Below are 20,493 nucleotides of genomic sequence, written 5' to 3'. Positions count from 1 at the left end.
CATAGACAGCAACATATTTCAATCATTTCCAGCAGTTTAAATATCCCTGATACCAGAAGCCACAGTCTTAGCTGGATTAAAAAACAAGTTTGGTGTTAATTATGGCAATGAAGTAAGTTGCTGTACTATCATACATACACATAGATCCACTGCTATATACAACCTACGGTAGGCTGAAGAATTAACTCCAGTGAAAGGCATTCACAATTAAACGATGACGTTTCAGAACGGCACTAAGGTCATTTAGAAATGACTGTGGTACATCGTGTTCTCTCAGAAAGATTTCTAAACTGCTAGCCATCTCGCAAAGACTGATCGATGAGGATGAAGGAACTCTCTTCATCATGGTTTATTCATAATGCTGGTATTGCAGACGCCCTTGGCACTGACTGTAAAACACCACAGAATACAATGGACCAGTTCTCACAGGTTATGGTTTGTGTACATTCTCTGATGAAATAAAAAATTTCAGTTCAAGCCGTTGCATTGCTTTGTCAGATTGCTTTGTTAATGAGCTGCATATTTAGGCTGTTAGGCTGATGTAAATAAACCACTTAAAAGACTGAAGAAATAATAATTTAAGATTATTATTTCAGTTCCACAATAATCCCTTACAAAGCAGGTGGTTTTGCAGCCCTAAACTCCTGCTAGTTTGTTTTTCGCATTAATTCACAAGCGGTTTGCCACCAACTTTGCAGGGAATTATCACCATTATAAACCACAGGAGACATGGGCACAGGAACTGACTTTAATAAGCAAACAACTTAAAATGCATATGAAGAAATCTGATAGTGTAAATTTAACAGACCTGCGTCAAATATGTATTTGTTTTGGATTCAAATAATTTTCTGTGCTCTGTTGATTTTGTCTGGTGTAATTGAGCCTGCCAATATGACCAGAAGGTGGGGTTTGCACTTTTTGAGAGTATTTCATTGGTTCCAATACACCAGACAAGATGAGTAAAGCGCAGAAAAGTATTTGAATCAAAAACAAATACGCATTTGACCCAGGTCTGAAACTTAATGAACAAATGATCAGATTGACCAGAAGAAATTTCCCAATATGGGATCAATATAGTACTACTACTAATACACCAGATTTCAATCAGTGTTCCCTAAGAAACAACCTAAGAAGTTGAGTAGATTATGCATATTTTGACTTGAAAGAACACCTTTTTAAAAAAAAATTTTTTTTAAAAGAACAGACGACCCATGAGACTTGCGCAATAAAGGTTCCATCAGGTTTATAATACGCTGGGAGAGATTAGCAGCCCTTGTGATCCGTTGCGTGTTAATGGCGTGTAATCTCCAGAGATCATGCAGCGCTGGTGAGTCGCTCGTGTGCAGGCTGGCGCCACCTAGTGAGTGTGCTCGTGGGAGCCAAGGAGCCATGCTGATTCCTGATTGGAGGAAATCAAGGAGAGACTGTAGCGGGCGGTGCAGCCTCCGGGCCCCGCCCACTGCACACCACTGACACCGCCGCGGTGAGACTCATGCACAAGCCGGAGGATCATGGTCTAGCTGCGCTCTAGTGACCGGCAGGCTGGCTCTCTGCAGCTGGACTCCGTCATGGGCCCGGCTCCTCCCACTTTGGGTCCGGCCGGAACATTTGGGAACATTGGTGCTGGTGGATCAACATTTGTTCTTAACTTGAATTTGGCAAACCAAGGGCGTAATTTAAGGAATCACCCCCCCCCCCCACCCCCCCACCCTCATATCTTACAAAACCGCCCAAATAAGCCCCCTCCCCCATTTTTTTTTGCTAATGAAGTTAAGCTCAAAAAGCTCAAAAGAAGATAAGAAGAATGTAAGAAGCTAAATTAAGTTAAATTAAAAAATGCAAAAGTCTCACAGCACCGGTGTTCAGTTAAGGACAAATGTTGTTAAGCAGAATCTTGGCCACACCCACTCCAGTGTTCCCACCAACCCTGGCCTTCAGTGACCTTCAGAAGCCCAGTGTTTGGCTGCAGACACACCCAGTCTTTGTTAGTACTACTGACACATGCTAGTATTACCCCGCCACCCGCCCCCCACTCAATGACAACACAGGTATACTAACATGGAGACTACAAGCTACAGCAATGCATGGAGAGAGAACAGAGGACAGAGAGACGAGGACAGGTCAGTGCTAAGATGTGAGGGGGGCGTGTCAGGGGGGCATGTGGGGACGTGGGGGGCGGGGGCGTGTGGAGTGCAGAGCGTGTGCTTATGTACCTCCGTCGTTCTATTCACCATCATCTACGGGGCGAGCAACCGCCAGGCCAACAGAGAAGAGAGAGCGAGCGGTTAGTGTACACAACAGTCACAATGGCGGCGTCGAGCTGCAAGACTGGCACAGGGTGGAGAGCCACAACCAGCACAACAAACTAATAAACAAACAAACAAACCATCAAACACACAAACAAACCGACAAGGCTCAACTGGGTGGTGCTATCCTGTCACAATATTAAAATTCCACAGGATGAGGAGCCAGCTTTACATACTGAGAAACAGTCGATTTTCAGTTCTCTTCAAAGTTTTACATTTTGCGTGCAATGCCACCGCAGACACATTACCACAGTAAAATCATTCAGAAAGTGTACCTTGCTTCTCACAAGCATCTTTCTCAGGCTTAAGTGGTACAGTAATGTTTTTATAACAAGCCTAATATGACCAAGCAAACTAGGCATTGCGATAATTTTTACAAGACTATTTTTTGAGAATGTGGTCATGCTGTTTCATGAATTTAAAAAAGCCTCATAATGTCTCATAAAGATTTTTCAATTCAGGAGTTGAATGTCCATCCATTTCCCAAAAGGGCAAAATTGATACAGAACTGAAAACCCTAACTCTGCCTTATGCTGAGTCTGCATTTCTTTCCAGCACCACCAAGTTAAAAAAAACAAAACAAAAGGAACACGTAATTTTTGACAGGTGTTGCAGGTGGGAGGGAATAGGCGGGCGGACCTTGGACTCCACGTCCGCGTTGTGGTCGTTCTGCAGGAGCAGGGCCGCAGCCTTGGTGTCGTCCTTGCGGGCGGCGATGTGCAGGGCCGGCAGGCGCACCTTGCCCTTGGTGTCGTTCTCCAGGAGCAGCGACACCACCTGGTCATGTCCCTGCTGCAGAGCCACCGCCAGGGGGGTGAAGCCATCCTGCGGGGACAGGAAATGCTGTTACACACAGCCAGGGGGGTGAAGCCATCCTGCGGGGACAGGAAATACTGTTACACACAGTCAGGGTGGGTGAAGCCATCCTGCGGGGACAGGAAATTCCGTTACACAGTCAGGGGAGTGAAGCCATCCTGCAGGGACAGGAAATGCCGTTACACACAGTCAGGGGAGTGAAGCCATCCTGTGGGGACAGGAAATGCCGTTACACAGTCAGGGGAGTGAAGCCATCCTGTGGGGACAGGAAATGAGGTTACACACAGTCAAAGGAGTGAAGCCATCCTGTGAGGACAGGAAATGCCGTTACACGCAGTCAGGGGAGTGAAGCCATCCTGTGGGGACAGGAAATGCCGTTACACACAGTCAGGGGAGTGAAGCCATCCTGTGGGGACAGGAAATGCCGTTACACACAGTCAGGGGAGTGAAGCCATCCTGTGGGGACAGGAAATGCCGTTACACACAGTCAGGGGAGTGAAGCCATCCTGTGGGGACAGGAAATGCCGTTACGCACAGTCAGGGGAGTGACATCAGTCATCACAACTTTATGATGAAAATCAGTGTTTGAACAAAACGTTACAGTAATGGCTGTTTTATCAGCTCTAACATCTAAGAAATGATTCCTGGGCTGGTTTGCTTATATGACTCCTCAGACAGAATCACTGACACACAGACAGGAGGCCCTTTTTTACATCATCACAGGGTCTCATTTTTAACAGCACTGGGACCATGAATCATTAAGCAGGGGGGAGAGGAACGTTCCCACGTGACTACGTTTCCCATCATGCATTATTCATGCACCGTTGCCATGGCGGCACATTCCCAAGGACGGCCCCTTGCACAGCTGGGCCGAGGAACGTGCGACTCACTTCACTCCGGCCCGAGCACTCCAATCTCCTTTTAGCGTAAATCACGCCACGTGCCGTTGGGGGGGGGGGCAGATGGGGGGCTGGAAATTGAATTCTCTTATCTCCTGAGTCCACAAGGTCATTCCACTTCACGGCAGCAATCAATAGGCCCGGCTGCCTTTTCTCACTGCGAGTGTCACAGAGAGGACTGTGGTGGTGGAGGCCTGGCCATTTAAAAAAAAATTACATTTCAGCCAAACCATTTTTCTTTGGGGGGGGGGGGGGGGGTTAGGGAAGACAAGCCAGTAATCTGGAGGTGCTCCTACCGTGACAAGCTCCCCGAAACTCTGCTAAACAGAAAAATACCTGCGCATTGGCAGCTCTGATTCTGCTCTATGATATCATAGTACAGTTCTGATGCTGCTCTATGATGTCATAGTACAGCTCTAACGCTGCTCTATGATGTCACAGTTCGAGGATTTCAAACCTAGCCTCCCGGGTCAGTGTCTTTCCTTTCTGACAGGTAATTAACTGATTAATTGTCCCTGGTTGGCCAGAGATCCCAATCACCGACTGTCTCAGGTCTAAATCAGTCCGTGATCTCAGTAAATTAAGGAAGAATGAAAGCCAACAGTAGATTTGAGTCTCCCTGCCATAGTGACCTTGATGGTGGGACAGACGCTCGGTGGCCATGCTTGGGGGGGCGGGGGGTGGGGGGTGGTTTAAATGCTCACCTCTGTGGCCATGCTCTGGCTGGCGCTGTTCTCCAGGAGAAACTGCACCACATCCAGGTGGTTCTCCTGGGCGGCCATGTAGAGTGGAGTGAACCCATTCTGAGGAGAGAGGACAGCACAGAACATCTCAGCACACACGTGTGTCTTCTAACTTAAGAAAAATAAAAGCAAGCTGAGTACAGCTTAGCACTGCATTTACCTGACATTGATAATTAATCACGTAATCACAGCTAATGTAAACTGCTGGTTTTCTGACAGTCATATTCCCTGAAATTCCCCAGTTATCCTGACTGCACTTTCTCCTGTTCCAGGATTAGTCTGAGGCAGGAGAGGCAAGAGCATCATGGGATACGTGTGCATGTTCTGAGAGCGAAGATGATGATTGAGCAGTGCAAGATGCACGTGTTGCAGGCAGGAGTGGATGGTATGTCCAGGGACACACGTGTGGTGGCCTCATGTACAGCTTTAAAGAGCAACTGGGCCAGAATGAAGAACCCATTTTCAAAAAACAGGAAATTGTTTAGCGAACCGGTGATGTACTGAATAAACAAGATGCATTTAACAGTAAACCAGACAGCAGTAAATCAGATTTAACATTATGTGTACATAAAAAAATCATACAGTATATGTGGTATGTGTTGTGCAACATTGATGTTCAGTATTACACTGAATGCATCGTGTTGGATTTTGTAAGCTCTCCAAAATAATTGAATTCTATATTTTTCCCAGTAAAAATAGAAAGAGGAACTGCCAGATAGTGACATAATGAGTCCTTTGATGCTGGTGCCAACAAGATAAGTACTGGATCCAGAATGGCTGGTGCAAGGAAGATCAGTAAGTATGTGCATGCCTGTGTGTGTGTGTGTGTGTGTGTGAGAAAGAGAGAGAGAGGGGAGGGTGGTGAGAGCGAGAGAAAGAGCTAGAGAGAGAGAGAGGGTGAGTCGGTGGGGGAGAGGAAGGAGGTGAGAGAACAGTCAGAAATGCAGAGGGGGAGAGGAGAGAGAGAGAGAGAGCACAGAGCGGAGGAGAGAGAGAGAGCAGAGACAGAGCAGAGGGGAGAGAGGAGAGAGAGAGAGAGAGAACAGAGCGAGGGGAGAGAGAAAGAGAGAGAGAGACACAGAGCGAGGGGAGAGAGAGAGAGAGAGAGACAGAGCGGAGGGGAGAGAGAGAGAGAGAGAGAGACAGAGCGGAGGGGAGAGAGAGAAAGAGAGAGAGAGACACAGAGCAGAGGGAGAGAGAGAGAGAGAGAGAGCGAGAGAGACACAGAGCGGAGGGGAGAGAGAGAGAGAGAGACACAGAGCGAGGGGAGAGAGAGAGAGAGAGAGCAGAGAGAGACAGAGGAGGAGAGAGAGAGAGAGAGAGAGAGAGCAGAGCGTTGGATATAATTTACTTAGTGATGCTGTTGTACACGCGGAATGTATAAGCAGAATAAAGAGAATTGAGATTGGAGACACAGAGCAGAGGGAGAGAGAGAGAGAGAGAGGAGAGAGACACAGAGCGGAGGGGAGAGAGAGAGAGAGAGAGAGAGAGAGAGAGTGAGCGCTCACCTGTGACTGGGCGTTGACGTTGGCCCCGTGGTTCACCAGCTCCTTCACCACGTCCGCCTGGCCGGCCAGCGAGGCTATATGCAGCGCCGTGTTTCCTTTCTGCGCAGGGGGGGATCGGAAGCGCAGTCACGCACCGGACAACCGGACGCTTTGTGTTCACATTCCGGGGGGGCTGTGCCAAGCGCGTGCCATTCCCCAAACACCCCCCCGTCCCCCCCCCGTCCCCCAAACACCCCCCCCACCACCACCCTCATCTTTAAATAATCCCCGGCCCTTTTTATAGCCCAGCGGCGTGCTCAGAATGCCCGCGCGTTCGCTGGCTGTGGAAAGCGCGCGGCGGCGGCGGCTGCGTTGCGTAATGCTCTCCGCGGTCGCACTGAAGCAGGAGCGTGCGGACAGAGGATGCTCCGGCCTTCAATGGAAATAAACTGCCCCCCCCCCGCTTCACACGCTCCCCGAGCGAGCCGACGCCCGCTTACATTACACACAGGAAACGAGCTGCGTTTCAAACTGCACGGCGATTCCGCACAATGTAAACAGCTTTACTTTAAATCACGTTATTTCAGATTAATCAGGTCGTGTAAAAATAACCTGTTTCGATTGTAAAGAACCACTGTCCCACTTTCAGGCACACTTTTTCATGCGTGCATGTTACTAGCGAGTAATGCCAGACCTGGGTAAATATTAAGACTCTTAAGACCAGTAAAATCGCGAATCGCAGCTTCTAATAAACTACTATTCTTCTAATCTATTTTTAAAAAAATTTTCAATTTTAATCAAATTTATGAAAATTCTTCTTTTATGTTTGTACATTTTGGTCAGTAGCAGATTTTGTTGAAAATTCTCAGGGACCCACACATTTTCTTTCAGATTGTATAGTGTTATCTAAAGAGTTTTAAATGCTTCATTGTCCCAGGTGTAAATTACAGCACATATAAAGACTCCCTATCCAACGATGATGTGGACGCTTGTGTGACCAAAAATCACCAGTTATCACCTAGTAATTTAATACATTTTAGTTATCACTCTGTGCTGGAGTGCAATCCAAAACATTGAAGTTAAATTAAATCCAAGATTAAATTAGCAGCACATTTTACCTGCCTGAACCTTGCGATACTGAAATGTGAAGCAGATCCATTATTCCAGGAGAACTGCATTCTTAAACCCTGTTCGGAGATTGCAGTACTTAAAAAAACGCTCAATTGTTAATTCTGAAGCCTTCGCCCATGAGATTAATGGCAGGTGAGCCTTAATTAAAGCTGAGATATCACATCAGGATTTTATTCCTCGAAAACAACAAAGTCTCGCAATACATGTAAAATCCAGAGCCTTGTGTACCCACTATGCGGTTAATAGAACAGGAGAACATTGTTATCTTTTAATTGCAAACAGGCAACAGGAGAGGAAGAACACACACGTGCTCCTTTGTACACGCTCCACACCTGTATCAGGCCGGGACGGGTTTGCCAGAACACGCCCGTACGTGTGAGGCCAGTGTGAGGTCGCATGTGTGACCTCTGCATCGTGTGAACATTAATCTTCTGTAGCGAGCAGCGTGACTTGGGCGATTCGCCTGACGCAGCACTGCTTCGCCCAATCACACGCTCACACGGTGGCGCGGTCGCGGTTCTGTACCGCTCAATGTCATCACCCAGAAGAGCACTGAGCTCATTTAAAGCAGAAGAGCACTGAGCTCACCCAGAAGAGCACTGAGCTCATTTAAAGCAGAAGAGCACTGAGCTCACCCAGAAGAGCACTGAGCTCATTTAAAGCAGAAGAGCACTGAGCTCACCCAGAAGAGCACTGAGCTCATTTAAAGCAGAAGAGCACTGAGCTCACCCAGAAGAGCACTGAGCTCACGCAGAAGAGCACTGAGCTCATTTAAAGCAGCTTCTCAGCAGAACTGAGCCCAAACAACTGGAAAGGTCCAGAAGAACTGAGCCAGGCCAGAACAACAGCCCTGAATTGAGGAGGAAGTAGATGATGATGATGAAGAGGAGGCAGGGGAGGGGAAGGATGAAGAATATGGAATATTAGGAAGAACAGGAGGGAGGGGAAGAATAGAGGGAGGGAGAGGAAGAGGAAGAAGGAGGAGGACAGGCGAGGAATGTGAGGAGGAGGAGGAGGTGAGCGGAACTGACCTTCGTCGCGGCGTCCACGTTGGCCCCGAGCTTGAGCAGCTCGGCCACAACCTCCACATGGCCCTCTTTGGAGGAGAGGTGCAGCGCGTTGAGTCCATTCTGAAAGCAGGAGGCAGCCCTGTTACAGACACTGGGCAGCGCGGTGACACAATCACCGTTTTACATCCAGGTCATAGTTCACATATTACCTTACAGCGGAAACCGAGGGGTGAAATATACAGTCTTTAGAGAACCAATCAAGCATCATAATCCTCCCAGTTGCTTCATAAATATTGCTGTAAGCATCTCATACAGTGGTGCCCAATCATGTGCCAAGAAAGGCTCATAGAATGCAGGTTTCCATTCCAACCAATCATTACACCTGCTAATTTCACTAATTAGTGCCCTCCTGTGTTAATTAGTGGAATCAGCAGGTGTAGTGACTGGTCGGAATGGAAACCTGCATTCTCTTGGCCCTCCATGATATATGATGGGGCACCATTTATCTCATATCTTTAGCCTGAGATCTTTCCCTAATGATGGCTCATAAATCAGAACTGATTGGGCAAAGGAGGACGTGATTTTCAAAGCAAACCCTGCAGGTCCTTCAAGAGTACGCCCCCCCCCCCCCCAAATCTTCTGAAAACCGGTGGAGCAATGACAGAGAGCAGAGAGCCTGACCTGATTGCAGATGTTGATGTCGACGCCCGTCTTCAGGTAGTCGAGGGCCTTCTCCAAGTTCCCCGCCCGGGCGGCCCGCAGGTAGCTGGCGTTGCTGTCAGACTGGGGGGGGGGGGAGGAGACAGAACACAGAGTACTTAGCCCAGCAGACCCTGCAGCTTCCACAGAGACAAGAGCAGCGAAGACAGGGAGATTTAAAAAAAAAACAACAAGATTCAGGCACCTGAAGACTCATAATGACTTCCACTCTGCACTGAACGTATCCGCAGTATTTCACCACTCCGAGTATTGTTTTGAACGCTGCCTAAAAATATTTACGAGCAAGCTCACACTCGCAGTCAGTCAGACGGGGAGGTTTAGAGTAAATGAGGAGTCCGGTAAACAGTGCAGCACAGACCAGTCAGTGGCCTGGCCAGCTGGGGCTCCACAGAGATGGAAAGATTGCCGGTTGACGGGATTTAAATGGGCCGTGTCCTGTTAATTGAATCGAGGAGCGATCTAAACGCAACATCGTGCAATGTTAACCTATCCAACCCCCCATGCCTAATCTCAGGCTGCATCCAATGACTGTGTGCTGGGTTCTGGTTGGCATGGAAACAACCCTTCAAGAAACCGTGGAGAAACTGCAAACGAATCGAAGAACTGCCTCTTCACAAAGGTAACACCTCACCTCTGCCTGCATAGTTTAAAATGTGACAGTGCATAGCGACAGAGCTTTTTTTTCTCTCTTCCGTTCCGTGTTGCAGTCGGCTCGAACAGTACATAGCGTGTCTGTATCTTTTTGTGATTTGCATGCAACCTTTATTTTAGTTTTTTTTTTTTTCAAACAGAACACAATGTGAAGACTCCAGCGCAGGGCCACGGCCGAAGGGGCGAGAATGTGAGTTCACATCCGCAGGCTCAGAGAGGGGGGAATTCCGTGCCATTAGCACGCTCAAAACCCCCGCTATATTTAGCGGGCCCGTCCCACGCCAGCCCTCCCGGTAAACAGGCTCGAGAGACTGCAGCAGAGGTCCCGCTTGTTTTGCTTCCCAGGACCGAAGCATCCCACCTGCTAAAGGGTTAACTCCAGTGAAGCAGACGTTTGCTCAGATTTACACAGCGATATCGGACAGGAACTCCGGTCCCCGGGGGTTTAACGGGGCGGGTGCAAAGGAGAAGGGACACATCTCGGCACACATCCCTTTAAAGTGTACACAGAAACACATTAATAATGAATGAAAAAGTGAATTTCTCAATATTTTATTACTGTGTCTTGTATCACATTATGCCGAGTCAGCATGAGCTAATAAGACACTCGCTGTTTCCATAGTTACGGATAAATAAAATATACGAATAACTTTGATAAATAACCTTATATACACAGATAGTCATGGGAACAAGTTTACCACAACATTAACCAAAATTCAAATTTTTTTTCAGTATTTGTATTCCAAACACTGAACTAATAGGCCTACACTAAGGTCAAATCCTTCCCTTAAAAAGATGCTGAAGCTTTTCCAAATTAGTCTGTGCTGTTCTAAATTTTAATAAAAATAGTTTTGTTGAAGTCTTTATATATTGTGCAGTCAACCATAAAATGCATGAAAAGGTCACTTCATAGGCCTGTTATTACCCATGAAAATGCCATTTTTAAAATCCAGTCTTGAAGTGTGTCCAGCGGGGACAGGACGATGAACAGCTCCTGATAATACAGACATACACTGTAGTCTTCCTTCTGCTCCCTGGCCTTTTCACTAATGGAGTCCGCTCTCTGGCTCCATCCCCACACTGGCAGGCAGAGAGCTGCTGGCATTCTCTTTATTCTGGACCACACCGTAAAAACCACCTGAAGTAGCTGCGCACACTATCACTGTCACAAATGTCAAATCTCAAGGCCCTTTCATTAAACTGAGCAGTACCTGCCTCGCCTGAATATGGAGCGATGAGCGCGTGCCGAATTAGGGTTGAAGTGAAAACCTACAGGACGATAGATCTCCAGGAACAGGGTTGGGCATCCATGCTTTGCCTATAGGACAGTAGATCTCCAGAAACAGGGTTGGGCAGCCACATGTTAAAAAAGGAAAACTGAACAGAGACCAGCATTCCTACTCTGACACGCTTGATGAATATGCGAGATGCTTTATGAATATTGGTTTGGAACTCCATGGTAACTGCTCTGAGATGCTTTATGAATACAGGTATGGAACTCCATGGTAACAGGATGGAATTGGCCCTGACCCACTTTCAGGAAGGCTTTTCTCAAGTTACTGTTGAATCAGCTCCTCCCAGACGCACAGAGATGCTCACAGGTGTCCAGGTGCAGGTATTATTCCCCTTTGATGTGCGTGAGCCTTCCTGTAGCACTCAGTGTGCTGTCGTTCAGGGATCAGTGAGTGCCTTGTGGGGAATCACTGATTACTGCACCAAACAGAGGAGAAATGAAAGATTCCCTACATCAGGTGTGTTCGACCTTGTGACCCCGGCCCAGGCTCAAAGGTGGGGGATGGTGGCAGTGTAGTATAATGGGTAAGGAGCTGGTCTTGTAACCTATAGGTCACAGGTTCAATTCCCAGGTAGGACACTGCTGTTGTATCCTTGAGCAAGGTGTTTAACTAGCATTGCTTCAGTTGTATATCTGGCTGTATAAATGGACGCAATGTAAATGTAAAAAGTTGTGTAAGTCTGGATAAGAGCGTCTGCTAAATGCCTGCAATGCAAAGGAATCCAGGGGACCCCCATCAAGAGCAAAAAGGGTTATATAGATATCCCAAATCTACTACGTATTCATAGCATACCAGTCTGGCCAGGGACCCCCTACAGTACCTTCAAGGACCCCCAGGGGTCCACGGACTGCCTGTTTAAAATCCAGGTGCTACATACACAACAGCTCACCAGCAATATAACAATACAATTTATTACATCAACATAAATAAACTAAAGATGAAAATAAAAACCCACAACAAAATAACTAGCTTCCTTGAAGGGATAAATGAGGTTATGTGGAGCTGAATTGAATGTTTTTAGCAACAGTAGTCAAGGGAAGGCACGCTGTCATACAGTGCCCCTCACTAAATATAAAAATAGAAACTCATTCAAGAAATTTCCCCCGAACGGCAGCAGGTGCTGGACGGCTGCCGGGGTCCCCAAACCCCGTTTCCCGAGGGTGGGGGGGACCTGCAGGCTCCTGCTGTTACTCAACACAACCGATAGATTAAAGCGGTTTTTAGGTAAAAACCAAAGGCCATGACCACTCCAGGGTCAAAGTTCACAACCCCTGGATTAACATCATAGACTTATAGGCACACAGTGTGCTCACATTCACACACAGTATAATCCCATACCGGACAACAGTTCTTTTCAGTTTCATGACATATGAGCACACGGAGCACTGCAGATTCGTACCCGACCTGTGTGGAATGTCACAGTGACTTTGTCCGATTTTGCAAATGTGACAGAAACGGTGGAAGTGAAGACACGCACAGGACACAGCTGTCTGACACTGTATCATTCTGTGAACCTATTTCAGACAGAAGATTAGAGTTTGGTTGCTGTGATACTGTTAATATTAAAATATGATAGAAATGTAACCAGCCAGGTCACGCCAAGTACTTGTGTAGAAAAATTAATCCCATAAACTGGGTTCTTCTCAACAACAAAAAAGCTCACAAGATGACCTACAATAGCAATGAATCAATAAAACCTGGCCATGGGATTTTATATATTTTCTAAATGCTGAATCGAATTTCAAGGGTGTCCGTATAGAAAACATATGACAGGAATTTGGCCTTAACATTACAGCCTTCCGTACCCTTTGTTCATCATCCACAGAACAAAAAAAAGGAGGAACACATTTTTCATGTGCAGGGTTACCATGGCAACCTTAGCTGAGGTCGCAAGCAGTAGCTCATGCAAGTACAGGGTCAAACATGGAGGCGGGGGGGGGGGGGGGGGGGGGGGTGAGAGAAGGATGACTGAAACACAAGGCCTGTTAAGCCTGAGGGAATCTGAACTGCACATCCCATAATCTCCCAATCTCCTGTCCCCTAATTAAGAGGCAGGCCTGCACTCCAATAATACCGCACCCCCAACATCAGAGAGTTTGCAGGATATTCTTTTCGCTCAAGACCAGCATACAGAGTTTTTTTATCTGCACAGAATTTTCACCAAATATTTCATATATGTTTATAGTAATTCACACATAAGTAGAAAATGCTGCCTTTAGCTCAGAAGTGACAATCCTGAGTATCAGTAAATAAGCGATGATCATCTTACTAGTCATCCACAGCCTAAAACTACCCATGATGCAATCTGAATAAGATTATGCACTTTGTGATGGAAGAATTTAGGAAACTTTAAACTTTTTAAAAGACTGTATTAGCGCTGTATGTATGAATGAGACTACGGAGGTTCAGTGATTCAGCAGAAATGAACACAGCCTCGCTGGATCCGCTTCCTGAGGAGGGAGTGTGCTGGGGGACAGTGAACCGAATACGCACAGACACGGTCTGTCTGATGGACCTTGTGCTTAGGTCAGAATAAACACAATCCCATCACACACACACGTGCATATATACACAGACACAGACACAGACACAGACACACACACGCACACACATGCACATATACACAGACACAGACACACACACATGCACACACATGCACATGCACATATACACAGACACAGACACAGACACAGACACACAGACACAGACACAGACACAGACACAGACACAACCGGAACCGGAATAATCAAGGTGAGCGCTATGATCAGATCAATAATGTCCACACCAGAACCACAATACCCTCACTGTACATCACATTACTCACAGCTCTCTGAAGACTGGAGCGCAATCAGGACAGCTGTGTGCTAGTTAATGCATAACCATGTATGTGAGAAACCATAGTAACACACGAGGCGGCTTTGTGATGTGATCTGGGTCTTTGTCGGACAGTAAACTCAATCAAGCAATCAAGCATACAGTTCCTGCCTAAATTAGCTTCCCAAGCTCAAGCTGCCGGTATAAGGAGTGATTATTGGGGTTTTGCAACAACCTTTCCAAGCAAGGATCACGCCTTAGGACCACAGCACAGGCTCAGATTAAAAGAGCAGGCCTGTCCACCACTGAAGATCAAGTAATTCCCCTGAACTGGCAGAACTGAAATGGAATTGACAAAAACGCTTCATAGTTCCTAAACGCGTGGTCACTGCCTAGCGTGGGGTGTCAAGATCTAGTCAGAAAAGCTGCTGCGTCTGCAGGTTTCTGTGTTTTCCTTCCAAACAGCAGCCAATTAAGGCCTTGGGAACGAGGCGTGCGGATTCTTTTGCCAATCAACGACTTGAAGGAGTCGCTGGTGCTGAAAGACAGTGAGAACAAGCAGCCGCTGCAGCCCCCCGGGCCTGGAGCCCGACGCCCACGGCCTAAACCATCCGCTCCATTCCGAGAGCAGCTTTCACACTCATTTCTCACGCAGACACAGGCCCTCGTTTGTTATTTTCGGTGCGGTGGACGCCGCATCGGGTGAATGAACACACGGTCTTTCCCGGTGAGTAATCGTGCCATTGTATCCATGACACCGACCGCTACCGCCCCCCCCAACCCCCTCCGCTCCCCCCCTCCCTCCCTCCCCGGACCCCTGCAGAATTGTGCTGGTTGCACAGCCCGCAGTGAGCATGACCTATTGTCCCGTTCAAAAAGCCGAAGAGACGAACATCCGACAGGCACATTAACCTCGCAGAGAAACGGGGGTTCACTGACACTGCGGGTCACCCGACCCACCCCAATCCTGCCAGCACCGGTTCCGCAAATAACAATCCCCGCTTTTCTAAAAACTCATCCCCTGACCGTCCGTGTCAAATGCACCCAGGATCCCACGCACAACGTGACTCACGAGTCCATGTTCATCTGCTGTAAGCGTTTAACTGTGACTTGGACCCAAATGTAGCTGCATCCTACATCGGTTAATTTAGTAAGCGCTACAGGGTGGTGACTGTGCGCCCGTAAGATCAGGAAGGACCGATGTCTTTGAAGGACATTTCCCCCTTTTAATTTCAGAGAGTTTAACCACTGAGTGACAGCTTGCATATTATTTCTATCCCTGCTTGTATACCCTAAATAAGTGAGCGATGACTGGGTATAGGATTAACCCCAGCTTCACCACGAGAACAATGATTTATGTTCAGGTTGTCAGGGCAACGCAGCAATGAATCAATACTGAAAATACCGGTGCCACATTCGCTCAGTATTGTTGCTTTTAGCATCCAGCATACAGCAGCCTATGTATGGAAAACACAACACATGCGCTCAAATGACATATTTTACTGTAATGAGAACACCTTTCAACACGTTATTAAAATAAGTAATACTGACATTGATACAATAATAGCAATGGAGGAACACAAACAAACAAATAACTGCAGCGTACAGAGTGAGAATTATCTATCAAAGCACTGATCATTTCCTGAAAAAGGCCTTTTGCACCAGCATAATTACGACATGGAGAATACCAGTAAACAGGAGAAAGTGTGCATCCTCTCGCTAATGTGATGTGAGCATTAGGAGGATCAGCTGCACGGCTCTGTCCTTCATACATGGAGGTTCGACTCTCAGGGGAGGTTCCCCAAGGTCAGCGCGCGCTCAGTTTGGAGAGGACACGGATGGAGAGAACATTTCTCAGTTTCACCGTCCCGACACACCCCGACCTCCACATCTCTCCCTCCCTCCTGGACTAATGCTCGTTGCTCCCTCCCAAGGAAGGACCTGAGGTTCCCATGGAGAGGTCCTTAAGGTAAGCATGGTGACCCACTTAACCACACGAACACCCGCTCGCCCGTACACACCCCGCTGCTCGCTCTCTCTCCTCCAAGTCTCAGTCAAGGGCAGGTGACCCTCAGGAGGAAGTGCATCCACTTCCACTCTCTGTCCGAACTAACTGAGCGGCTAGCTAGCTAGCTAGCTAGCTCCGCTACAGAACACCTTTCCCAAAAGCTCTCCACAGAACTCGCAACCTTTTCCAAAACGCTCGCCACAAACTTCTCTGCTTCCCTGCTTGCTCAGGTGCAGTTCTGCCTCCTCACCGTTTCCTCAACAAACAGCTGAGCACAGCGCACACAGGACACAAAAACATTTCCAACACCTTTAGACTCCTCTGCGAGCCCCCCCTCCCTCCCCAGCCATGCAGTATTATTAAACTTTTCCAGCTGGCCGGCAGCCCCGGACATGCAGAGCTGTACAGGCGGGTTTAAACGCGACGCGGAGCCGAAAAGCAAAAGTTTGCATTTTAAACGGGAGCCACTTACGAGCACAGCCACCTCCGCTCCCTCCTCCACGGCCATCTTTCCCTGCGCTTCAGGGTGCAACCCGATCACTCCGGGACCGGAAAATTCAGCGTGACATCACTACGGGGGGGTTTAAAAATACCCCTCTGCTCAGCCGCTCACCTTCACCCACACAACCACCCCCCCCCACCGCCCCCTACCCCGCACCCATCTTCCGGTGAGCGAGACGACAGGGGACAGAGTTGCCCTCACGGGTTCCCAGTGAAAATAAGGATGCGCTCTTCCCCGTTTCCACGGTAGCGGAGGGGTGAGTGCACTCGTTCCCTGATCTGGCACCGGGACGTCCGGCTCAGGACGGATCTCCCTGACTCACCAAATCTGTCAGAGCTGAGCACTGTGGGGAACTGGGGAGGGGGAGGGGAGGGGTAACAGGGGAATCAGGGGCTTTGCACGGGCTGAGGCACAGGAGAGAGAGAGAGAGAGAGAGAGAGAGAACACCCAATTGTCAGAGTGCCCTGTTGACTTCCCTCCATGGTCAGACATTCTCTTTTCAGGCAGGAGCTGCCACTGAAAGCTGTCCTCCATACTGTTTGGGGGGGGGGGTGTGGTCCAGTCAGCAGCCATGCTGTGGGGGGGGGGGGGGGTGATCCGGTCATCCGTGCCGTAGGGGGGTTCCGTTACCGGGCACAATGTGCCCTTTCTCCAGTTATTCCAGAACCGGGGTCTCTGGGATCCGGCCAGGGCCTCGGGCCAGAACCCACCGCCTTCCGACTACCGCGCCTTTACACAAGCTGCTCAATGTCACTGCCGTCTGTGTTCCTCACTATGAACATTCATAAACACCGCTCCTCACTATGAACATTCATAAACACTGCTCCTCACTGTGAACATTCATAAACACTGCTCCTCACTGTGAACATTCATAAACACTGCTCCTCACTGTGAACATTCATAAACACTGCTCCTCACTGTGAACATTCATAAACACTGCTCCTCACTGTGAACATTCATAAACACTGCTCCTCACTGTGAACATTCATAAACACTGTCTCACTGTGAACATTCATAAACAGTGCTCCTCACTGTGAACATTCATAAACACTGCTCCTCACTGTGAACATTCATAAACACTGCACCTCACTATGAACATTCATAAACACTGCTCCTCACTGTGAACATTCATAAACACTGCTCCTCACTGTGAACATTCATAAACACTGCTCCTCACTGTGAACATTCATAAACACTGCTCCTCACTATGAACATTCATAAACACTGTTCCTCACTGTGAACATTCACATACTCTTATTCCTGGATAAATCAAGGATAACTAAAGTATAACAGTCATATGAATAAATATATAAATAAATAAGTGAACAAGCATGGAGTTTCACAAAAGACATAAATATACTTTCTCTAATCTCTCATTGCAGCCTAATCATCAGAAATCAAGCCGGGTCCTATTCAAGCTGAGTTTAACAAATATTTCATCTTGTACAGCATCTGTTTTGGCCATGACATCTGTGTGAACTTCCGTACAGTGGTGTGTTCAACGACTTGTATTTAATCCACAAAACTCTCACTTAAGTTTGATGATTAGTCAAGTTAATGACAAATGTTGATTGAATCTGGGCTAAAGTTAGAATGTGAAAAAAAAGATGCTTTTGCTGAGTGAGAAGTCAGCCATGTGTTTTTTTTTTTTTTTTTTTACATCTCTTTATGTTCAGCTATTATAAAGCTCTTTTAAAGGCAAAAAGTGACAGTGAAAGTCCAGCATTTGTACTGCACCCCAAAGTCACATACATTTTGTTCAGCATTGAATAAGAACAAAATGTATGTGACTTTAAATTTGACTATTTAACACTATAGAGAAAACATGTGTTCATTTAGATATTCACATATTGTGTCTGAACAACAAAAGAAAAAATTATGTCACTATAAGCAGTTACAGCATAATCATTAACCTTGACAAAAACAGCACATGGAACGGCTTCTGAGACTGAAGGTTTTTTTTTACATGTACATTACGCATCAAAATTCAGCCTGAACATCCCTAAATTTCACCACATCATTCAATATGATTTTATCTTCTCCACAGAGTTTAACAGCAAACCTCAGAGCAGCAACCAATCACAACGCACTCCGCTCTGGCATCACTAACGGGGGAGTGGCCAGGCATCTGCTCCCATCCTGAGAGAGAAGATGTCCGCCTCGCGGCGCACGGCAGTATCCCAGGATGCAGCGGGGCACGTGACGGGCAGGTCACAATGGTGCGCGTAGCTCATGGCTCCTGAAATGTGGCGTAACCATGGAAACGGATCTCTCGCTGCGGCGGAGGCAGAGCCGAAGAGCCGCTCTCGTTCAGCCCCGTTTCCCGAAACCGCCATCGCTGCTCTCCGTGTGAAGGGCACAGACGCGCCAACGCATCATTTCCTACAAGCGCGATCGCGGTTTATACAAACACCGTCTCTCCGGATCGGTTTGATTAACGATAAAAATTACTGTGTAAGAGGCCAAACGACTGTCAAGCTGTGCAGCACATGACAGTGACAAAACAATACAGAGTCTACCGATGATGATGAAAGATTAACAGTCTAAAGTCTAATTTTTCTTAAAGCTTCACCAGCAATATGGAAATACACGTGTAATAGCAAGCTGTACTTCATAAAACAAAATTATGTTTTTTAAAAAAAAGCAAAGGCAGAGAACAAACAAAAATAATTTGGAGAAAATGTATTGAGTTGAATATAAAAATAAACCTGCCAATCATTTCTCATATGGTAATTCCACAAAGCTGGAATATAACACATTTTTACCCTGTAAACATTACTAATTAGAAAGACTCATCCAATTAAATCAACACTTACAGTAGGAAAAGATTATTTCAAATCAGGCTTTCAAAATGCAAATTACAAAATGAGATTATGTGGGACTGGATTAAATATTGCCATATTCCTGTCTACTAAAGCAATTGCACACATATTTATTCTATAAATCACAGCATGATCCATTAAGGCTCCTGAGTAATATGAAAGTTTCACGTGACCACTCTATTGGCTATGCTACGCTAGCTGTCACAGTTTCTGTGGACGCTGTGAACAAATTATCCTGTCTGAATTTGCATTTGTCTCGACATTTTTTAAAAAGCGCAAATGTTTATTGGAGTCAGCTCATTGTACCATCCAAAGTTATGTGCCACATGCCTGACAGAATACAACTTAAACTCACAGATGAACAGAAACAAAAACAGTAAAAAAAAAATTAGATATTGCAATACTTCACAAGACAAGAAAATATGCAAATAATTGCCACTCTCAAATATTGCAGTATACATAATAATATTCTAAAAACATTGCTGAATAATGTACACATAATCGCAAATGGTATTACAGCTCTGAGATAAACAACCTTACCCTGGGACTAGAAACCGTGTATTCCCCGCCTGTCAGGAGTATAGAGCTGACCGCTGCCACCTTATGGTGCGAATGCATTATCTAACCCTGCCTGGTTCTGTGCCATACACCCGAATGGAAGAGACACAGCTGACCCACACTGACCTAATCTACCTAAAGCTACTGAATATGCAAACACAGGACATTTAATGAACTGCTAAACAGTGATGTCTGCATTTCTATGAGACGTAGCCTGATTGTGAACCTTTATGCCCACAGCCCATGTTGCTGCAGCTTGCAGTAGCGCACTATTACAGTGCACAGGCGGGCTCTTGTGTAGTGTGGAATCTGTTGGCTCTAATTGCTGATACACAACAACACGGTCAACATTATACATGCATTTATAAATGCAAATGAAGGGAGAAATGGAGCAGCCTTACACTCACTTGGTCACAGAGAAACCCCCCAACAAACTACAAATTTACCTGAGGATGGAAAGAGAAAGCGAGAAAGAGAGAGAGAGAAAGGGAGAGAGAATGGTTGTGTACAAGAGAGAGTATACGTATGTGTCTGTGTGAGTGTGTGTGCGCACATGTGTGTGTATGCATGTGTGTGTACATGTGCATGTGTGTGTGAGAGAGAGAGAGACAGAGAGAGAGACAGTCAGACAGAGAGAGAGACAGACAGACAGACAGACAGACAGAGAGAGACAGACAGACAGACAGTCAGACAGAGAGAGAGACAGACAGACAGACAGAGTTTTTGATGTG

At 46.8% G+C, this 20,493-nt stretch overlaps 1 protein-coding gene across 1 annotated transcript in view; it reads right to left on the bottom strand.

Annotated features, from left to right (window-relative positions):
• LOC135245191 (ankyrin-3-like) overlaps positions 1-20,493 on the bottom strand; it is a 108,469-nt gene that overhangs the window by 65,091 nt on the left and 22,885 nt on the right. The window contains exons 2-7 of the mRNA XM_064318111.1: positions 9,074-9,175; positions 8,414-8,512; positions 6,273-6,371; positions 4,726-4,824; positions 2,946-3,131; positions 2,214-2,237 (exon numbers count right to left, since the gene is read on the bottom strand). Coding sequence (XP_064174181.1) covers positions 2,214-2,237; positions 2,946-3,131; positions 4,726-4,824; positions 6,273-6,371; positions 8,414-8,512; positions 9,074-9,175 — 609 coding nt within the window. The remainder of the gene's footprint in view (positions 1-2,213; positions 2,238-2,945; positions 3,132-4,725; positions 4,825-6,272; positions 6,372-8,413; positions 8,513-9,073; positions 9,176-20,493) is intronic.

The sequence above is a fragment of the Anguilla rostrata genome, chromosome 18 (genome assembly GCF_018555375.3).
Source record: "Anguilla rostrata isolate EN2019 chromosome 18, ASM1855537v3, whole genome shotgun sequence".
Classification (NCBI taxonomy): domain Eukaryota; kingdom Metazoa; phylum Chordata; class Actinopteri; order Anguilliformes; family Anguillidae; genus Anguilla; species Anguilla rostrata.
This window is presented reverse-complemented; position numbering and strand designations above follow the sequence as displayed.